This window comes from Chrysemys picta, chromosome 12, assembly GCF_011386835.1.
Source record: "Chrysemys picta bellii isolate R12L10 chromosome 12, ASM1138683v2, whole genome shotgun sequence".
Lineage (NCBI taxonomy): Eukaryota > Metazoa > Chordata > Testudines > Emydidae > Chrysemys > Chrysemys picta.
The window spans coordinates 27,537,376-27,553,164 of NC_088802.1; the positions used below are offsets into that span (position 1 = coordinate 27,537,376).

A 15,789-nucleotide genomic window follows, 5' to 3' on the forward strand; every position below is an offset into this window, starting at 1 on the left:
TCAACATAGAGCTATGCTGATTTATACCAGCTGAGGTTCTGGCCCAAAGAGAGTACAGCTGGGATGTTTTAAAGAAGCTTAAAAAAATATAAAAATGTTCTATGTGGTCACATCCAAGGTACCAATGCAGCATTGTTCTCTACTGTATATTTATAAAACATCAATGCAAGAGATGTCCTCTGTGTGTCATGGATCCACAGGGTCTGGTTTATGTCCCAGCCTGTAACCCTGGAGAGTGACCTCGATAGACTGCCAGGTCTCAAGAAGCCACACAATTCCACAGGGTGTGGCCCATGGCCTCCAAGACTGGGCTGGTGGCACCAGCGATCCCAGTCTTTCTCCATGGCTCCCTGTAGCAAGTCCAGCAGAGTCAGTCTCCTGTGAGAGGCTTATCCTGTACTCCTCCAGAGCACAATGTTTCCTGTAAAGTATTTGCAGCAACACCAGGAAGCCTTTTCAAAACAAGGTAACAATTTATTAGTCAGCTGGCTCACAGAATCTGAAAGTCCTTAGGTTAGCATAGAAAGGAAAAGAGGTGAAGACAGAATTCGGTCTGGCCCACGTCAGGGGCATCCTAGCTCTTAACACAGCCACCTGGCACTTTTCCCCTTCAAAGCTTGTCTCTCTCACCAACAGAAGTTGGTCTCTCTACTACCTCTCCTCTTTCTTCTCCAGCTCGGAGACCTTCTCTCTGCAGGGAAGCCAAGCAGTGTGGGAAATTTCCTTCCTCTTGGCTGTTGGTTGCTAGGTGTTACTGTCCCCACCACTGGGGTTTCCATGGTCTCTTCGGATCCACCATTCACATGTGTAGACTTTATTTAGTTTGTTAATGATTCTGGTTTCCAGCCAGCCTGCTGAGTTAACAGCTCCTCCCTTTGCTTTACACTCAGGGATTGTCTACATTTAAAACGCTGCCATGTGGCTTGCACCACTGTAGTGCTTCAGTGAAGACACTACCTATGCTGACGACAGGGTTTCTCCCATCAGTGTAGGTATGCCCTCTCCCTGAGAGGCAGTAGCTAGGTGGATGGGAGAATTCTGTTTACCTAGCACTGTTTACACACTGGGGGTTGGGTCGGTTTAACTGCGTCGTTCACAGGTGTAGATTTTCACACACTCCTTAGTAATGTAGTTATACCATGGCAATGCAAAGCCCAGAGGGAAACTGAGGCACACTCAGGCATCATAAATATACTACCAAAGCCCCCACATTCATCATATTACAGAAGTCATGTACAGAAGAGCATGCCCTTTCCCTAACCCCACAGTAAACCCTACTTAGAGAGTGTACTACAGATGGCATGTAAGAGCACAGAGTAAGAGTAAAAAATTGCTGGCCTGTATAGACCGCCAAAATTCACACCTCACTGAGCTTCATAGTTAGTTGTCCTGTTCCCTGAATTACATCTAAGGAAGGCTGCACAGTTGGGTGAAAGGAAAACATACAGTGGATGGATTCTATTAAAATGAGTGAACTACACCCCAAAGGGAGCAGAGAAGTTGCATAAAAAACCAAAGGCCAACATTTTCAGACTTAGACTCAGCATTTGTAAAGCCATTCAGGTGCTTAAACTTAAGAGTGGGTTTGCTTTTTACCCTTTTGCTGAATAGATTTTGGGAGGAAATTTATTTTCCAGACCAGAGGCTTGCCTCCCCTGGCTCCATGCAGCCTAGTTGAGCTGTGTGCCTGGATACAGTCCTTAATTTCACCCTTTTTTACTTGCATGCCTGACTGCTCTTTCCCCTCTGAGACCATGTTCTCTCTTCCAGGCTGGTTCTACTTTTTAAAGCTTTGTTTAACTTATTTTGCAACTTTCTACCACCTTCCTCTCCTCTCCCCTCCTCCACCTACCCTTTCAAACCAGAGCGTAGGAATCCCTTATCCAAGGCTAGGTCTCTAACAGGGGCCTTTTGTCTTCTATGGGGATTTTTAGCAAATGACCTTCTTCTGTCCATGGACAGCTCATTCTTGTCATAAGGGGCTCCCTTTGACTCCCTACAAAGTCCCAGAATAAAGTAATTTGAGCCAATTTGGCTAAAATTAAAGTTAAAAATTAAAAATAAAGGGTTAAGGAACCATTTATTTGCCTGTTCTGTGCACATACTCCTACATACAGCATCCTGCCACCCAAGCCATGTGTTAAGCATGCAACAGGAAGTAGGAGACAGGCTGGTGGCAGGTTTGGATGGTACTTGAAAATAGCCAAATGAAAACAGAACTTGAAAACAAAATTGTTTCAACTTGACAGAAACATTTTAGTTGATTCAAAACTAAATAAAAAACCAAACCAAAGATTTCTAGTCAATCAAAATGTTTTGGAAGATTTGAAACAAAATGTGATTGAGTATCTCACTTTGATGAAAACCGAAAAATCCATTATGCACTCACCTCTGCTCTCTGCTACTGCTTAGTTCTACTACTAAATGAAATACTGATAGGAAGGGAAAAGTGCTAACAGGAGGATCTGAAGTTTATACCTTTTTGGATAAAATCTGACAGAGCTTTTCTCACCAGCTGAACCTACTTTTATAGACTACCATGAAGTCATGGGAATGTTGAGAGAGATTATTATTTCAACGAAATAACAATTTTTGAAGCACAAATACCTGAAAGGATTCCCCACAGCCTGTGGCTAGAGCCTTCAATAAAGAATTAAATTCACTAAAATTAGCAAAGATTTTGAGGGTGCCAATCCCTAAAAGACCTACATGGATAATTTCAGGAGATTTCACATGACTCACAAGGAAGAGGGTTCTATAGAAAAGTTCTTACAAATATACACAGTCCAAGTTTTTTTAAAAACCTGCCATGTCTGATGGAGCAAACATGTCTCTGTCCTTGAGCAGATCTAATTATCACTGTGGAATCTAAGGGGAGCCCAAAGGGGAGCAGTAATGAGGTTAGATTTTAAAATGAAGATTTGATGGCCTATTCCTACTCAGCCCCACTTTTCACCTCTCCCTGTGATGTCCTTAACTGCCCTGTGATAGCCTGGTCTACACTACGAAGTTAGATCGACATAACTCCATCTCCCTCCCTCCATTTCATTATGATTCACCCCTTCCCTTTGTTGCAATGTCACCTCCAGAGAGACAAAGGGGAACCCAAAACTGACCATTTCATGGTTCCCCTGAAACTGCTCTTTCCTGGGCATTAAAAACAGGGGAGCAGATTCCCAAGGGCTGTGAGGCCTCTGACTCCCAGGGCCGAGCATCACTTTCCTGCCCCTCCCTAGCATTTTCTCTTTCAATCACACGGAGGCTCTGCCTCAGGAGCTGATGTCAGCTAAGCCTGGAGCTGCCCTTGCAGGCTAGTTCCAGCCACCGGAGAAAGTGCCCGACTCAGACAGGCACAGAGGCAGGTTTAATGAAGGTCTGTCCACGGCCCAGATCCCACTTGGGAAGCAGCAGGTCCAACTTCTGGATATTGTTGCTATTACTGTCTGCATGTGACCAGGGCCGGCTCCAGGGTTTTTGCCGCCCTAAGCAGCAAAAAAAAAAAAAAAAGCCGCAATCGCAATCTGCGGCACCTCTACCACCGCTGCTTCAGTCTTCGGCAGCAATTCAGCGGCAGGTCCTTCGCTCCGAGAGGGAGTGAGGGACCCGCCGCCAAAGAGCCGGACGTGCCGCCCCTCTCCGTTGGCCGCCCCAAGCACCTGCTTGCTGGGCTGGTGCCTGGAGCCGGCCCTGCATGTGACCCAGGAAGCTCAGCCGGTGATATGGGAATGGAGGGAACAAGACAACCCCCTTCCCAATAGCAATTACCAGAGCCAATAGTGCTTGGAGCTAATTAACCTCACCCCCCCACCCCCCTAACCTCACTGTATTCAGATAGAGTTGTGTGATGGAACAAGTGAAAAAAATTGTTAGTTTCAGACTGAAAGTGACTTTTCCCTCACCAACAAAAAAAACAGACAAAAACACTTTGAAATAAAATGTGGATTCAAATCATTGACATTGCTGAAATTTTTGTTTTGTTTTCAACCAAACTATTTCCAAAATCAACTTGAATTCTTAAGTAGTTTCAATACCCCCCAAAACACATTTTTGGTCAATTTACTATTCACTGCAAAAAATAAAAAATTCACTCAGCTCCAACTAGCTACCTATAAAGCAAAGAAATCCACTTTTGAAAACTTGTTTGTGCATCAGACATAAACAGATACAAGCATCTCCTAAACCTGAGGTGTGACCAGCTTCCAGATGAAATTTCTGTGGGGCAGCAGAAGAAAGAGAGACTTCAGCTTGGAATAACTAAAGGCCAAATCCTGAGATCAAGGGACCTTTGCTGAGAAGGGAACTCAAAATTTACATCGCCAGTAGGCCACTTCAGTCTTGAGTGGTATCCCCCATTCCCCATGCCTAATAGTTTGTAAATTGCATATCAGGGCAGGGGACATGCTCTGGCAATGAGATCTGGAGAACAGTCTCCACAGTGGAAAGAGTGGGAAGTTATTTGGGTTTTAGCATGGTCAGTTGAAGGTTTTGGAACTAATGTGTAGTCACAAGCAACCTGATTTTTGGAGAGGGTGTGGGATGAGTGGTATTTCAAGTTGCAGTTCCCCAACCCAGCAACACTAGTACAAGCCAGTTGCCCCATCCTCATGCACAATATCCACAGGGGTTGATAAGCACATTTTAAATGTTTATTTGCAGTCATAAGGGCTGGACATTTTTTTCTTTAAAAAACCTGAAGATTATTTATTTGTATCACCATAATGCATAGGAGCAGCCCTACATTTAGGTTTTGGAACACGATTCTACAGCAAGGGGTGGGAGTGAGGTGAATTCGGCTGTTAACGCCACAGCCACAAAATGTCAGACAACCTCTAGAAAATACCCACTTTGCTGAGAGAAACAGACAGGATGGGAACAAATGGACATTTTCCATTTCTAAATTTGCTTATTCTATTATATTCCAATTCAAATTAAGTAAACTGGGAATTTATAATTCAGTAACTGCAATTTCAATGTGGATACCTTATCAGTACTGCTAACTCATGCAAGGAGCAGATTAACTCCTTGATTGATTCTCTTGTTATGTAGTTTTATACTGAACCCAGGTATTTTAGACTCCACCTAAATTAATAATATATTTACACATGCCTTATGCTGGGATTAACTCTTTGATACTTGCTCCTAGAAGAATAAATAAATCTGAAAATAAAGCAAGTAGTGACAGGAGAAATACAGTGCATGTGATAACTCAGATTCTAACTGGGGCAGGTACAAGGAATTCAGCCATGGAGCTATCTCAGTCATAGGATTTTTTAATGGGTAAATGTCAGGGGTAGCCAAACCATAGCTTGTGAGCCACATGCAGCTCTTCTACAGTTAAAGTGCAGCTCATGGAGCCCTCCTCCCATTCTCTGCCTACCAGACTGGAGGGGGGCAGAGGCTTAGGGCTTCTGCCCTGCGGGGGGGAGAGGGTGTGGGGTAAGGGGCTTCTGCCCTCCAGCCAGGGGCTGGGGCTAGGGCTAGGGCTAGGGCTAGGGGCTTCAGCCTCGCAGGGCGCACCGGCCAGGGCTCGGAGCTTCAGCAGGTGCGCTGCATCTCTCGAACTACTGAAGATTGTCGTATGCAGCTCAGAGGGTCAGTAAGTTTGGCCACCCCAGTATATGTATATGTCAGAGTTATTATAGTGTAATGCATTAAGAATGAAATTAAAAGGGCAATAGTAATGTATTGATGGTTCTGTGAGGATGACTATATCAAAAAGCAGACCTCTGATGTAATTACATTCACTAGAGCCCTGGGTAGATACAAAATTTGTATCCACATCTGATCTGTGGTCCGCAGATATCAAGTGGATATCAAGCGGATATCCGCAGATTTTTAGGGCTCTAGATATAAAATTTGGATCGCATCCATCAATATGGTCCATGGATATCCACAGATGCGCATATCCACAGATTTGCAGCACTAGGACAGTGTTACCGAGAGACTTTCCCACAGGCCCCAATCTCACCCCATTTGTGTTGTAAGACTCAGACTTTGGGAAACTCAGTTGCACTTTATTCCTCTGCATTTAAAGTAAGAAAAAAAACACATCATCCCAATTCTGTCTCCAGCATCCAGTTCAGGACATTGCAAACCCAAACCAGTCCATTGGTGCTCCTGAATGTATCGGTTTTCTTAACTAGAATGCTATTAAGAATAAGTCAGAAATTGCAGAAAACAAAAGAAAGATGGTTCTAGAGAAAAGGGAAAAGTAAGATAAAAAAGGTAAACTTAACAGAGAATATTCAGTTTGCTGAAAATAATAGACAAATCCAGTTAATTCAATACAATAATCAACCTGATCACTGTGAGGGAATCTTCTATTCAGGGAAGCTGAGTTAGTTACCAATTTTAATAACTCCCCCTATGGCCTAGGAGGTCAGACTTCAAAGATTGGACAGCTACATAGCCAGGTTTGGGAGTTTTGCATTAATCACTCTCTACAGATTTGAAGAACACATGAAAACATATGCCTGCATCGATACAAAGGACTATGAATATTCCGCAGATTCATGTGCATGGTCTATCTCAGTATAATGGTCTTTGAACATATGCCTATGTTCATCACCTGTGTCACAATTCCCAAGCAACTGTGCCTTTCATTCTGGTTCCCAATCTTCTGACCCCAGACGTACATTGGAGCCAAAGCCCAGATTGTCAAAAGCTATTTATGCTCCTGACTTCTATTGATTTCAACAGAAATTAGGAGCCTCCTTTGAGTAACTGGGTCCAAACACCGCCATCATTAACAGGAAAAGGCCAGTGTATTATTCACAATGGCTAGGTTGGATCCAGGCTTTTTTTAAACAGTTTTCCCCTGGTGTGAGTTCTCTGATGTCGAACGAGGTTTGAACTCCGGGTCATGCTCTTCCCACAGTGGGAGCACTGATAGAGTTTCTCTCCCGTGTGGGTTCTCTGGTGGGCAATAAGGTTTGAGCTCCGACTGAATCCTTTCCCGCACTCGGGGCATTTATAGGGCTTCTCTCCCGTGTGGATTCTCTGATGCGTAATAAGGTCTGAGCTCTGACAGAAGCTTTTCCCACAGTCGAGGCACTTGTAAGGTTTCTCTCCCTTGTGGAACCTCTGATGTCTAATGAGGTGCGACATCTGACTGAAGCTTTTCTCACAGTCGGGGCATTGGTAAGGCACCTCTCCAGCGTGGGATCGATGATGTGCAACAAGGTGTGAGATTCTATTGAGGCTTTTCCCACATTCAGAGCATGTGTAGGACTTTTCCCCCGTGTGGATTCTCTGATGCGTAATAAGGTCTGAGCTCTGACAGAAGCTTTTCCCACAGTCGAGGCACTTATAAGGTTTCTCTCCTGTGTGGAACCTTTGATGTCTAACGAGGTGTGACATCTGACTGTAGCTTTTCTTGCAGTCCGGGCATTGATAAGCCATCTCTCCACTGTGCGCAGTAAGGCGTGAAACGCGCCGGAGGCTTTTCCCAGAGTCGGGACACTTATATGGCTTCTGTCCCATGTGGGATTTCAGATGATTAATAAGCTGTGAGTTGCGACGGAAGTTTTTCTTGCAGTCGGGGCATTTATAGGGCTTCTCACCAGTGTGGATTCTCTCATGTGTAGTAAGGTGGGATCTCTGACTAAAACTTTTCCCACAGTCCAGACATTTATACGGTTTCTCTCCTGTATGGATTCTCTCATGGGCAGTAAGGTGTGATCTCCAACTAAAGGCTTTCCCACATTCAGCACACTCGTAGGATCTTTCCCCCATGTGGACTCTCAGCTGGATCGTGGTTTCATTAAGAACATTGAAACCTCCCTGGTGGTCACTGGATTTTTCCTCTCTCCCCCCTTTGTGGTTTTCCTGCTCCCTCTCTGATATGTGCTGACTCTGCTCAGGATTCTGGGAAACATTTCTTTTGGCTCTTTCTGAAAACATCCTGTTTGGGTCCACTTGCTCAGGATCTTCCGGAGGAGCACCTGGAAGATAATAGGGCAATAAGTAGTAGCTAACACAGATTTGTCAAGAACAAATCATGCCAAAACTGCCCAATTTCTTTTTTGGACAGGGTTACTGGTCTTGTGACTAGAGGGAAGCAGTAGACGTGATACATCTTGATTTTAGTAAGGCTTTTGACACAGTTCCACATGATATTTTCATAAGCAAACTAGGGAAATGTGGTCTAGATGAAATTACTATAAGGTGGGTGCATAATTGATTGAAAGATCATATTCAAAGAATAGTTATCAATGGCTCACTGTCAAACTGGGGGATGTATCTAGTGGAGTCCTGCATGGATCTGTCCTGGGTCCAGTACTATTCAATGTTTTCATTAATGACTTGGATAATGGAATGGAGAGTGTGCTTATAAGATTTAGGGATGACACCAAGCTGGGTGGGGGTGGAGCATGCCCTTTGCAGGACAGGATTAGAATTCAAGATGACCTTAATGAATTGGTCTGAAATCAGCTAGATGAAATTCAATAAAGACAAGGGGGGAAGGGGGGATTAATCAAATGCACAGATACAAAACTGGGATTGTTTAGTCTGCAGAAGAGAAGAATAAGGGGGGATTTGATAGCTGCTTTCAACTATCTGAAAGGGGGTTTCAAAGAGGACGGATCTAGACTGTTCTCAGTGGTAGCAGATGACAGAACAAGGAGTAGTGGTCTCAAGTTGCAGTGGTGGAGGTTTAGGTTGGATATTAGGAAAAACTTTTTTACTAGGAGGGTGGTGAAATACTGGAATGGGTTACCTAGGGAGGTGGTGGAATCTCCTTCCTTAGAGGTTTTTAAGGTCAGGCTTGACAAAGCCCTGGCTGGGATAATTTAGTTGGGAATTGGTCCTGCTTTGAGCAGGGAGTTGGACTAGATGACCTCCTGAGGTCCCTTCTAACCCTGATATTCTATGATTCTATTCTATGAAAATGGGGGATAACTGATTAGGCAGCAGTACTGCTGAAGAGAATCTGGGTGTTATAGGGGATCACAAATTAAATGCGACCCAGCAACGTGATGCAGTTGCAAAAAAGGCTAAAATCTGCTAAGACAGACACATCAAGTAATTGAGCACTGGTGAGGCCTCAGTTGGAGTATTATGTACAGTTATTAGGTGCCTCACTTTAAGAAAGACGGCATGGACATAAAAATGCAAATAGGCTTTGAATCGCAGTAACTGTCTAGGCACCTAAAAATTAAATGCTGCGACGCTGAACATCATAATGCCTTACTTACGTGTCTAAGCTCCGAAGCAATGCATGGGGAGAGACAGGTGCCTTTAGACTGCAGTTGAGAAAACCCAGCATGGTAGGGAGGGAGCCAGCTAAGCTCCCCAAAGTGCTAAGCCTCACCCCTCTCACAGAGATAAGCACCTAAGTCCAGGTTGCAGAGCGGTGCTGGGAACTGTCTTTGCAGTTGGGTTCCTATGCCATTTTTGCAAGAGGAAGGTGGAGGGGTGGGAGGAGCTCCTCATAACTTTTAGCCCAGGGTCCAGTCCCCCTGCTCCAGTGACTTTTTAATTATTTATCCACAGTGCAACAGTTTCCACAGGAATAATGGAATATCCCATAGCTCAGTGGCTAGAGCACTCACCGGAGATCTCCTTGTAAATCCCTTCTCCCCTTCAGATGGAAGGGGTCTTGAACTGGGGCTCTCCTACATCCCAAGTGAGTACCCTAAGGCTAAGTACCCTGGGCTAAGGTTTTGAGGGAGGTTCTCCTCTCCCCCGCCACTGACTATTTTGTGTAAACTTGCCTGAGGGGCCTGATCCGGTATACGGCCTCTGAGCACGACCACTGGCTCAAGACCTGCACGCAACTGAGGCAGCTAAATGCCTGTCTTCCCCTGGTTTGTAAGTCACTTTGGGGCTTAGGCGGGTAATAAGCATCCAGATTCTTAGAGGGAGGCGGCAGCGTGCATGCCCAGAGGAAGAAACGTAGGTGCCTAAGGAACTTTGCCTGCCAAACACAGGCACTGAGTGAGTCAGCGGGAGTTTGCTGCACCGCAGTGGAGCGTAATATAAGAATTTAGGTGCCTAACTCCTTTGGAGTATCATAAGAACGGCCATACCGGGTCAGACCAAAGGTCCATCTAGCCCAGTATCCTATGTACCGACAGTGGCCAATGCCAGGTGCCCCAGAAGGAGTGGGCCAACAGGCAACGATCAAGTGATCTCTCTCCTGCCATCCATCTCCATCCTCTGACAAACAGAGGCTAGGAACACCATTCCTTACCCATCCTGGCTAATAGCCATTAATGGACTTAACCACCATGAATTTATCCAGTTCTCTTTTAAACTCTGTTATAGTCCTAGCCTTCACAACTTCCTCAGGTAAGGAGTGCCACAAGTTGACTGTGCGCTGCGTGAAGAAGAATTTCCTTGTATTTGTTTTAAGCCTGCTGCCTATTAATTTCATTTGGTGACCCCTAGTTCTTATATTATGGGAATAAGTAAATAACTTTTCCTTATCCACTTTCTCCACATCACTCATGATTTTATATACACCTCTATCATATCCCCCCTTAGTCTCCTCTTTTCCAAGCTGAAGAGTCCTAGCCTCTTTAATCTCTCCTCATATGGGACCCGTTCCAAACCCCTAATCATTTTAGTTGCCCTTCTCTGAACCTTTTCTAGTGCCAGTATATCTTTTTTGAGATGAGGAGACTACATCTGTATGCAGTATTCGAGATGTGGGCATACCATCGATTTATATAAGGGCAATAATATATTCTCAGTCTTATTCTCTATCCCCTTTTTAATGATCCCTAACATCCTGTTTGCTTTTTTGACCGCCTCTGCACACTGCGCGGACATCTTCAGAGAACTATCCACGATGACTCCAAGATCTTTTTCCTGACTTGTAGCTAAATTAGCCCCCATCATATTGTATGTATAGTTGGGGTTATTTTTTCCAATGTGCATTACTTTACATTTATCCACATTAAATTTCATTTGCCATTTTGTTGCCCAATCACTTAGTTTTGTGAGATCTTTTTGAAGTTCATCACAATCTGCTTTGGTCTTAACTATCTTGAGCAGTTTAGTATCATCTACAAACTTTGCCACCTCACTGTTTACCCCTTTCTCCAGATTATTTATAAATAAGTTGAATAGGATTGGTCCGAGGACTGACCCTTGGGGAACACCAGTAGTTACCCCTCTCCATTCTGAGAATTTATCATTAATTCCTACTCTTTGTTCCCGGTCTTTTAACTAGTTCTCAATCCATGAAAGGACCTTCCCTTTTATCCCTTGACAACTTAATTTACGTATCCAGGCAGACATGGGCAAATTGGAGAGTCCAGAGGAGAGAGACAAAAATGACCAAAGGTTTTTAAAAACCTGCCCTGCAAGGAAAGGTTGAAGAGAAAGAGAAAGACTTGGGGAGATGGGGCCTGTTAACAGTCTTTAAATACGTTAAGGACCGTTATAAAAAGAGGACAGTGATCGACTGTTCTCCATGTCCAATGAAGGCAGGACAAGTCATTGGCTTAATCTGTAGTACGGGAGATTAAGGCTAGATTTTAGGTGAAAGGTTTTAATGATAAGGAACAGGCTTCCAAGGGAGGTAGCGGAATCCCCCTCACTGGAGGTTTTTTAAGAACAGGTTAGACAAACACCTTTCAGAGACGGTGTAAGTGTACTTGTCCTGCCTCAACGTGAGGGGCTGGACTAGAGGATTTCTCGAGGTCCCTTCCAGCCCTGCATTTCTATGAATTTTCCTTCTCGCTCAGTGTCCGATCTCCTGCTGGGACAGAGAGAATCCAGAAAGGAGTCATTCCCAGTGGGGAAAGGGAATGCAGAAAGGGGAAAGGCAAAGGGGGTAACAAACCCAAATAACTGCAGAGCAGATAAAAATAAATCATGAGCCAATTCCTCCTCCTTCCAATCACTCCGCAAACCTTCCCAATAGGACAGAGAACTGGGGATCAATTCTAGCTCCATATCCCATCCACACACTCAGGGGAGTGGGAGTTACCATCAGGTGTGGTAGGAAGTCATGAGTGACAACTGCCATAAGGATCCTGACCGGGATGGGACGAGGCAGAACTGGGGCTTTATGGGAATCCCAGCATTTTACTTTACCCACCAATCTTTTCTGACTCAGTTTATCTGGTTCCACACCTGTGCAGCTGTGTTTCAGGATCTCCCTCTCCTCAGAACCCTGGAGATCCGGCACCTCCAACTCTTCCCTTCGTTCCATCTGAGAGATCACGTTAGGTTTGGGAATTGGACACACTGGGGAAAGAAAACAGGTGACACTGGTATTTATGGAGTATTCATTATGAGAAGTGTTCCATGATTATTAACTCAGCCCATTTTAACACATGCAAATCTCTGGGCCAGCTCTCCATGGAATCAGAGCTGCAGGCCACTCTGCTAATGGGAGAATTTAACTATCCACATCTCTGCTGATGACAAATCCTGCCACACCATTCACCACCAACATGGTTTCCCAGCTCACCCAGAAGCGGGATGAGTTTGAATTCAAAGTCAGACATTGTGGGGTCTGCTGAGGAGCAGGAGGGACTCGTTCATCTACACAGCCAAGGGGGCTAAGTGGAGAGATTTTACAAAGCTACCATGGGGGTGGGGAAGTGTGCTGGAGGGAATACAAGCCCATTAATACATTAGAAGGAAAGGACAATCCATAAATGGCCAAAACATTGGCCTGCTTTATAAAGGCTCTCCCATGGACATAATTACTCCACCTCCATGAGTGGAGCACTGGTGTAGCGCTGGTGTGGACAGCAGTTAGGTTGCTGTAACTTGCGTCGGCAAGGGGTGTGTCTTTTTCACACCCCTGAGCGACGTTAAGTGAGATCAATTTATGCAGTAGTGTAGACCTGCCCTAAGTCCTTTTAAACCCACCATGTCTGACGGAACAAACATGTCCTTGTCCTTGGGGACATAAAATCATCTCTGTGGATTATCTCCAGGGGAAGGGAGAGCAGTAACGAGGGTAGATTTTTAAAAGAAGAAACAACACACACATACACGCACACTTCTCTTCCCTGTATTTCCCTAACTGTACAGAGATGGTTAGATCTACCAGATTTCATGCTCTCTTTCCCTTCCCCTCATTTCTTTTATTATCCACCTCTGCGCAGGGCTGGATTTAGGGGCAGGCAACCCAGGTGACCACCTGGAGTGCCAGGCTTGGGGGGCGCTGGGCTCGCAGATTTACAGATTCTAGTGTACTGTTAAAAACTGCTCTCTGTCTTAATTTGCTACCAGTAGTAGTTACTAATATTAAACTGCTATCTGCCCTAATCTGCTACTGGAATTTGGGTAGTAAATTCTAGTAGCAGTAGCAGTTACTGATACATAAGGTTGTTCTTATTTGCTACCTCTCACCTTAACCATCTTCTAGTACAGAAGAAAAAGTTAGAATTAAAAATTCCAAATTAGAAATCACAGTAAAAAAAAACATAGCCAGTGCAATACTAGAAACCCAGATGTCATTGCTAAAACTACTAGCAAGTACTAACTTATGCATATTTTCAATGAGTATTTGTTATTAAAATATAATTTAAATAGCACAATGAAATGCATCCCAGCAGCAGATAACACAAATTGGTGAACTGCTGAGAGACTCTATGCAGTCAGATACACTGATAAGGGATTCTTTGATTATAAGGGGGTGTACATAAAATATTTCACTGAATCAAGTCTCCTGAAGCACCTCAGTAGGTTACATCAGACAAAGAGGAGTTGCAGTGACTAGGCATTCGGATGCCTGCATCTTTACAAATCCAGACCTGGGAAGCCCATGAGGAGAGGTACTGTCCTGTGGGAGGGGAAATAAAAAAGCCCCTCAGCCCCCCCCCCCACCCTATTTTTTGCCAAACACTGGTGTCTCAGTCCACCGGGGTAACTGTTACCCCTCTGCCCCTGTCTGTGTTTTGCCCTCTGTTAAACTCAGGGGTGAGGCACTGCCAGAGGGTAACACCATCTCTTTCCCCCCCACCCATCCCTGATTTTGCCCTTCAGCCCCTATCCTAACCCTGCCTCCAGTGGCTTCACCCTCCTGACCAGTCAGTCAATTTCCACCCCCTGCTCAGATCCTGGCCACCTCCAATTCACCCCCTTTGCCCCTTTTTAACCCCTGTAAAAACTAGTCCACAGAATCTGAGGCCAAGTAAGGGTAGGGTGAAGGCAGATGTTACTGAGCACCCTAAGAAGCAAATTAAGTCAGAGAGCAGTTTTCCACACTACACGAACCCTGCCCCAGAGAGACAAAAGGGGAAACCCCCCCCAGCCACCGTTTCATGGTCACGCTGAAACTCCCCCCCCAATCCTCTGCGTTTAGCTCCCGGAGCAAAGCTCTGGCAGCAGCTGATGGCCAACCAAAGCAGGGGCTTTATTACTGTTAGCTCAGATCTGCCCTGCAGATGCAGCCACAAGAGATCTGAGCCTCCCTTAGTGCAGAGTCACTTCGCTGCCCGGCCCCAGCCCTTTCCCCCGAGTCTCTCCCTTCACCTGCAAGCTCCGGCTCAGGGGCTGGTGTCGGCAGAACCCGGGGCTGCCCCAGGGGCTGGTTCCAGCCACCCGCAGAAGGTCCCCCCGGGGTGGGCACAGAGGGAGATTAATGCAGGTCTTTCTCCGCACAGACCCTGCTGGGGGAGCAACAGATCAAAAGCCAGGCGGCAACAGCAGTGCTGCCGGTGCATAGCGAATGACCCAGGAAGCTCAGCCATTTACATGCTGAGCAGAGAGAGAGCAAGCGAGCGGCATCCCGACCTCCCTTAGCAATAATCAGAGCCCTCTGGTGGCAGGAGCTAGCCCCTCCTTTCCCCTACTCTACAGTAGAACCTCACAGTTACCAACACCAGAGTTAGGAACTGACCGGTAACCACACACCTCATTTGGAACTGGAAGTAGGCAATCAAGCAGCAACAGAGACAAACAAACAAATACAGGACAGTACTGTGTTAAACGTAAACTATTTTAAAAAAAAAGGGAAAGTAGCATTTTTCTTCTGCATAGTAAAGTTTCAAAACTGCATTAAGCCAATGTTCAGTTGTAAACTTTGGAAAGAACAGCTATAACGTTTTGTTCAAAGTTAGGAACATCTCAGAGTTACCAACAAACTCCCTTCCTGAGGGGTTCCTAACTCTGAGGTTCTGCTGTATTCAGTTCCCCATAAAATAGAAACCACCCCTCTTGAAACCTTGTCCGGACCGAGACACAAACAGGTGCAAGCACCTCCGAATCCGGAAGTGAGACCAACTTCCAGGTGGAATTTCTATGGGGCAGCAAAATGAAGGGAGGCTTCAGCTTGGCAACCCTAAAACCAAATCCTGAGATCAAAGGATTTTTGCCTAATAGAAAATTGAAGCTATAACACTGCCCCACCTCCCTGGACACTTCATTCTTGAGGGTTCCCCACTACCACCATCACATTGGTGCCTAGCAGATTTTAATCTAATGAGGGTAGGGGAAATGTTCTGTCAATAAGATCTGTGGCGCTGGGGGACAGCCTCCCCAGGGGAAAGATTGGGAAGTGATTTGGGTTTTAGTGTGGACAGTCAGTGGATGATTTTGGAACTCGTGGGAAGTCTCCTCGTTGCAGAGGAGAGGGAGATGACAGTTGTTTGAAGTCCTAGTTTCCTAACCCAGCAACACCAACAGGAACCAGTTGCCCCACTGACATTTCATTATTCCCCATGTACAATATCCACAGACATGGTTAAGCACAATTTAAATGTTCTCTTTGCAGCCAGAAGGGCTGGACACTTCCTTTATTTGTTTTTTTATGTAGTTTGGATTCTGGACCACAATTTTCTGCTGCAAGGGATGGGATCGGGGTGGACTCTGATGCTG

At 45.3% G+C, this 15,789-nt stretch overlaps 1 protein-coding gene across 1 annotated transcript in view; it reads right to left on the reverse strand.

Moving 5' to 3' along the window:
• Window positions 1-450: 450 nt before the first annotated feature.
• LOC112060783 (zinc finger protein 271-like) overlaps window positions 451-15,789 on the reverse strand; it is a 37,193-nt gene continuing 21,854 nt past the window's right edge. The window contains 3 exon segments of the mRNA XM_065562975.1: window positions 451-7,943; window positions 12,088-12,201; window positions 14,446-14,546. Coding sequence (XP_065419047.1) covers window positions 6,781-7,943; window positions 12,088-12,201; window positions 14,446-14,546 — 1,378 coding nt within the window. The 3' untranslated portion in view covers window positions 451-6,780.